At 26.5% G+C, this 6,649-nt stretch overlaps 1 protein-coding gene across 1 annotated transcript; it reads right to left on the reverse strand.

The window, feature by feature from the left end:
* Nucleotides 1-589: 589 nt before the first annotated feature.
* Nucleotides 590-1,840, reverse strand: LOC143922149 (uncharacterized). The gene is made up of 4 exons (XM_077445381.1): nucleotides 1,610-1,840; nucleotides 1,234-1,456; nucleotides 978-1,170; nucleotides 590-824 (listed from the first exon to the last, which is right to left on the reverse strand). The coding sequence occupies exons 1-4, from the start codon at nucleotides 1,838-1,840 to the stop codon at nucleotides 590-592; spliced, it is 882 nt and encodes a 293-aa protein (XP_077301507.1).
* Between the last annotated feature and the right edge of the window lie 4,809 nt (nucleotides 1,841-6,649).

Raw genomic sequence — 6,649 nt, forward strand, 5'->3', positions numbered from 1 at the left:
ATATTTAAATCTTAGAAGACTTTCAAAGGATTTCTTAAAAAGATAAAAATGTTTCAAAGAGAAAGATAACCGAAATGAAATGGGAGAGCTGCTAGAGAAGATTACAGGAGCATAGATGGAAGTAAAAAAAAAGCAGGGTCATTTTAAACCTTAAATAAATAGAATTAATAAGTTTCAAAAAAGTTCAAAACAAGAGACTTTTAAATACAAATTTTATATGTAATTAGATATGGTTAATTTGCTTAAATAAATACATATGTTTACCTCAAATTCTTACTTATGTTATTTTATTATTGTTATAATCGATCAAGATTAATACCCCTAATGTCAATAAATATTTTAAGTAGTAACAGTTATATTGTTATAATCGATCAAGATTAATACCCCTAATGTCAATAAATATTTTAAGTAGTAACAGTTATATTGTTATAATCGGCCAACAGTAATACCCCTAATGTCAATAAATATTTTAAGTAGTAACAATTATAATTAAATGAATACACATTAATATGAATCTTAGCATATGTTATTTTGCTTGGATCCAAATATGAAAAAATTAAATTACAAAAATATCAAGACATAGTGTACGCTAATCCTTTTTAATAATATTTTTAGCCTCTTCTAACATTTCAGTTCCGATTGGATAATAAATTAAAGGTGTTTTGTTACAAACAAGTGTTTTATCAAATAAACGCCAAAGTTCTTTAGCTTCTTTAAATGAAATAGCTGGTAAAAATGAATTTGTTATTAATGATGAAAAAATTTCTTCGTAATCTCCTCCTGCATTGGCATTTTCTTTAACAGCCAATTGAATCTCCTCATTGCTGATTATCACATATTTAAATTCTTGCTTTTTACATTTACATTTCATATAAATTTCATTATTTGGTGCAATATTACAAATAATAGACATTGATTCAACATTTTCGTTTTGATGTTCATTAATATTTAAAAGGTTTAGAAAATATTTGAAATACTCAGTTTTTATATTAAAAATAATTTCCGTTGCTTTACGACTTAGACCTTTTCCTGCCACCATTATAAAAGGTGTGTTTTTCCAAGTTTTGTTATTTACGGTACACTTAAAAGCTGCAAAAGTCTCTGTTTCCGATTTCCTATTCATTTCTTCACAGTATGTTTTATATTGACCAAAAATGTATGTTTCATCATCTATTTGCATATTTTTAATAAAATTTAATCTTTGATTTGAAAAATCTTTTTTAGGTTTGTGACATAACAAAGAAGCAACAACTTCTATCAAATGATTTTGCATAACGTCTTTAATAATTCCGTTTTGATCAAAATAAGCCCTTCCCTCTGCTAAGATACTCTCTATAAAGAAGCACTCAACACTTTTTATATTTTGATTACTCATTTTATCAAAAATTTTTGAAAGTTTATTTTTCATCCCGTACAAGCAAATCATTAAAGGTTTTAAAAGATAATGATCCATAAACTTTATATTTTCATTTTGATATTTTTGTAATAGTTCAAAATCTTCAATACTATTTCCGAATGGTTTTTCAATACATATGAATCCATATGTAAAATTAGATAATTCAGAAAGTAAAACTGAATAAACAAGTGGGGGAATTGAGAAATAAATTACCGTATCCTTGTCTATGATATCTTTTAAGGATGATAAATCATTATATTCACCCTTAAAATATTTAACTCTTTCTGGAAAATCATCTGTGTAATCATAAAATTCTCTAAGTTTAATCGCATAAGTTGTATCCATGCTTGATCGTGCGTATGCGTAAACTTCAGTGTCTTTTTCTACAACTTTACTCAATGAAGGCATTATTTTACGCTTAGCTAAATCTCCACTAGCACCCATGATGATAATTTTCTTCATTTTTAAGGGGAAATTTGCTATTAAATAAACACATTTCAAATTCAAAGCTGTCCAATTTTTTTTGATAATTTTTGTTAAAGTTACCTCTATGTCATTAAATACTTAAAACAATGTTCAATAATCAAAAGTATTATACACTTCACAAAATAACCAATTGTCTTGTGCCATCGAAGATGGCGTAAGCTCTTCATTATTAAAGTATTTAGTCATTAAGGGTATTTATTTAAATTTAATAATAGAGGATAACACAACACCAATATTTTAAGATTGACAGCTCATATTCTGCTGAAAGGTGTAATATTGAAATGATACCACAACAAACCAATCAAAAAACATATTCATTAGATTGGGGGTTTTATTAATTAGAACTGCTCATTTTTCTTATTTGGGAGTGTATTGAAATATAAATTAATTCAGTTTTTATTTCCAATAATAAGCGATTTTTTATATTAAAAAGTGAAAAGTAAAATATTATTTATTTGTAATTTAAAGTTTGTTCTACTTTTTAATTTTAAGATTTTCACCTAAGAAAATACTTCTGCGATTTTAATTTCCAATTTTTTTCTGATTATCTTTCTAATGCATACCGATCAAGGAAATGTTTTTGCTATAATCGGTCAAGATTAATACCCCTAATGTAAATAAATATTTTAAGTAGTAACAGTTTTATAATAAGTGTAAGTTCAAGACAGTATGGTACTGTCTATAATTAAACGCCAGCTCAAGGTCAATGGGACACTTAGTCCTAAGGCTAGCCGACTGTCGGCAGAGGGATAGAGATGCTATAGGGCCCCCAGAGTTTTGTAGGAAACTTTTTTTTTTGCTGTAGGCAACCACTTTTCAATAAATCCGATTTTTTTTTTAATTAATGATATTTAAGTCAAAAAACTAGCAAATAATGTTTAAATAGTGCTGTTAACTGAAGAAATAATGGACATTTGGGATTATTTAAACTTGAAGATAATCATAACAGGGGTATTTATTAAATATTACCAACTTAAATAGCTATAATCCAACTTATAACATTTGTTAAAATAGTATAATTTGGATATAAATATTATACTTAAATAAATACCTATGTTTTACCTCAAAACCTTACTGTATATATTTCGTTTTAATTAAATAAGTCCAATGTCTAATAGGCCTTTTTACAACCGCAAGTAATATTATGTTATAAGAACCACAAGGTTTTTAAAAGTATAAGTTGCTGATGCTATATATTATCATAATGAGTACAGCCCTCTATGTCCTTGAATTAAAGTTTTATTTAATTTGGATATAAGTCGAATGATAATAACAAGGCCTTTTATTAAATAGTAACGGCTTAAATAATTAAAATCCAACCATATTTAATAATAAATTTTTCTGCAAATGCCAAAAAGTCAAATATAATTATAGCAAGGGCATGTATAAAATATTAGCAACCTAAATAGGTATAATACAATCATTATAAAGTAAGAGTTTAAAATAAACATCGGTATTTATTTGAGTATAATATATATAACCAACTTATATTAAAAAAAACAATGATTGGTTAAAAAACTGGCAACATTAATTTACTTATTGGAAATCTGAAGATGGTTTTGAACGGTTTACTACGAATAAGCGGCCGAAATTAATTAAACAATATGATGTTTCAAGATTTTTATTTCAAACATTCACATACTAAAGTTGGCTTTCTTTAACGCCAAAAAAATTACAAACTTTAGCTGTCTAATTGGGTTTAATGTTAACAATTATTAAACGGGAAAGTAATTAGAAGATATAAAAAAATGTTTAATTATTTAATTAAAAACCAACTTAACATTTATTGTCAAAGTTACCCCTATGCCATTAAATCCTTTTAACATTTATTCTTCTAAGTTGTATTAAAACCTTTTATAAAAACATAGAATTCTGGTAACAAGAAACATTTATTAAAATTTCCAAGCAACATGTTTTTTACATTAAAATTTAAACCCTAGAAATGAAAAATTTAAACACACAAGATGAAATGGTGGAAGAGGAATGCCAGCATAGCGAATTAAATTCAGGAGTGTGTATTACATGCGGGTTGTGTATTGAAAATGACGTTTTTTACGATTCGTATACCGAAACTAAACAATTTATACCACAATCACATATGAAATATTCAGTTAAGGATCCAATGAAAAAATATATTTCTGCTATAAAAAAAATACTCGTTCCTCTCAATCTTGAAATCTATTTATATGAAATTAGAGATTTATTGCTTTCTACAACTTTTAAATATAAATTAAAAACAGAAGACAAGGTTATTCTTTCACTTTTACATATTTCGAAATCAAACTCTTTTCCATTGACTTTACAAGATCTTTTAAAATACACTAATTTGGATAAATATAAAATGCTGAAAATATATCGAGATACATTTGCATACTCCCAAAACACACAAGATTATTTAAGAGGGTTGTTTGAACGGACTTTTGAGTTACTGAAAAAGCAGGACTTGAAGATAACTGGAAGTTTTGATGAATTTCTCTTAATTGTAGAGAAATTTAAATCTACCGATCCAAAACTTTTATGTTTAGCTTATTTTTATGAAAATAATAAAATCCCAAATAAAAAAATTACTGAAAATGAAAATTACACCACTTTTCAGATGCAATACACTCGTGGGAAATTAAAAGCAAGAAAGAAAAATAAAGAAAGCGGAATACAGAAAATTCCGTAGTTTAAAACGTTTCTTGATAGATAATGAGATTTTTAAAAAAACAACTTTAAACTAAAATCTAATTAATCATTAGAGTTTGGGGTCGGTTTAACATTTTAAACAAACAACTTTAATTTGAAATCTAATTAATCATTAGAGTTTGGGGTCGGTTTAACATTCATTTAAATCCAAGTCTATTTAATGTTGAAATAGTATTAAATAAAAGCCCCTTAATGTTCAATAGGTATTCAGATAGCAATATTTTGTATTTGGGTTGCTTCGTATTTTATTATTTTTAAGCCAATAGAATTGAAATATTGGGGTTTCAATATTATTTCTATCACATAATTTTGATTAAACGGGCTTGTTTAATAGTGAAGCAAATGTTAATTAGACAATGCAACAATCAATAAAGCTGTTCGTTTTCATAAAAAATTAAAAAATTGGTTATGGATAGACTGTGTATTATACAATAACCTGGGCATAGGCGGGCCTGGACAGAATTTTATAATAAATTTACTACATTTTTAATAAAGATTGTTTGGGTATAAAAAAATTGTAAGCAAAAAGAATGCTGCTTCTGTATATTACAATGTATGCTACTATTAACATTTTAATTATTGTACTTGTCTTGTGGCATCGAAAATGGCGTAACCTCTTCATCATTAAAGTATTTAGACATAACGGGTATTTAGAGATTATATTAATAGAGGATAACACAACAATATCAATGTTTTTAAAAAAATTTTGATTTTTTGCCCCATCAGTCTTGAAATTAATCACTATTTAATGTACACGTTTGTTTTTCATTTTAATGTATTTTAGTCTGAACAATTTTTTTAATTAAAATTTGAAAGGAAAATGCGTATTTATTTATGTGTATAAATCTAATTATGAAAAAGCAGAAAAATCTACTTTGGCACAACAAACAAATCTTTCATCACAAGATAAAAAACACCATCTTCTTTTTCATTTTCTTCAGGATGATTGCATATTTTGTAAGTTCCGGCAACAATTTTACATTTAAAGTGTGGGCAATCGAGAACGGCAGTTTCATATTCTCCACCCTCTCCACAATAATTAATTTCATATTTACTTTTATTGTTATTCATATAGTTGTTTATTTGACATAAATTCATGTTTAAACAGCCCTTTTTCAGAAATGTGCTTGCTACCTTTATGATTCTTGCATCTATACCATAAGTAACCATTTCATTAAGAAGCTCTTGTTGGTTTCTATTCCACAACGGAGCTATGCTTTTTAACCTAAGTCTATTACATACATCTTCTACCCTGTTTTTTTGATAAGTTGACATTATTGCGCCTGAACTGATTCCTTCAAATGTATGTGATTTTAAAACAGTTTTAACACCACAATAAAGATCCTCTACTTCATCTTCTTTACATATTTTATAATTTAAATCTGTACAAAGTGTTTTACATTTACTAGGAATAATATATAAAGGAACTCCAAAGCACTTACCATGTAAACTTGCGATTTCAGATCCTACGGTTTGATACATATAAGAATCAGAATATTCGTCTTCAGATTTAATATGTAATATAGCAACAAGTGTATTGCCTTCATCAATTAATTTACAAATAGAATAAATGCTATCTTTTCCACCACTCACTAAGCCAATAAAATTCATTTAAAGGCAAAAATTTTTACCAAAAATAAACAGATAATTTAGGCTGTATTATAGCTATTTAAGCTAAAACTATTTAATAATAAGTTGGATGTATATATTAAGTAAGAGTTTGAGGTAAACATTGGTATTTATTTAAGTATAATATATATATCCAACTTATTATATTTAAATAAATAGACATGTTTACCCCCAAACTCTTACTATAAGCACCCTTAATATAATTAACGTCGACTAATTATTTAGAATTCAATATAAATAGTTGAAAAAAATATAATCAAATCAATTATTATAAATTAGGCGAGTGTATTTCTTTATCATAATATAATTGCATATTAGAATTAGATCGATTCTATACTGGTTGCTAACGAGTCTTGCTCAAATAAATAGCCATTTTTACTTTAAAATCTAAAAAAAAAATCGGATTTATTGAAAAGTGGTTGCCTTACAGCAAAAAAAGAAGTTGCCCAC

Source organism: Arctopsyche grandis, unplaced genomic scaffold, assembly GCF_051622035.1.
Source record: "Arctopsyche grandis isolate Sample6627 unplaced genomic scaffold, ASM5162203v2 HiC_scaffold_537, whole genome shotgun sequence".
In the NCBI taxonomy this organism is placed as follows: Eukaryota; Metazoa; Arthropoda; class Insecta; order Trichoptera; family Hydropsychidae; genus Arctopsyche; species Arctopsyche grandis.

Excerpts from the sequence above, each read along its gene's own strand:
- LOC143922149 (XM_077445381.1), bottom strand. The coding sequence starts at position 1,840 with ATGGGTGCTAGTGGAGATTTAGCTAAGCGTAAAATAATGCCTTCATTG. Across the intron at positions 1,171-1,233 it reads AGTTGTTGCTTCTTTGTTAT|ATGATGAAACATACATTTTT; the intron begins GTCACAAACCTA and ends ATATGCAAATAG. Across the intron at positions 825-977 it reads ATTTTTAATATAAAAACTGA|CAATGAGGAGATTCAATTGG; the intron begins GTATTTCAAATA and ends TGTGATAATCAG.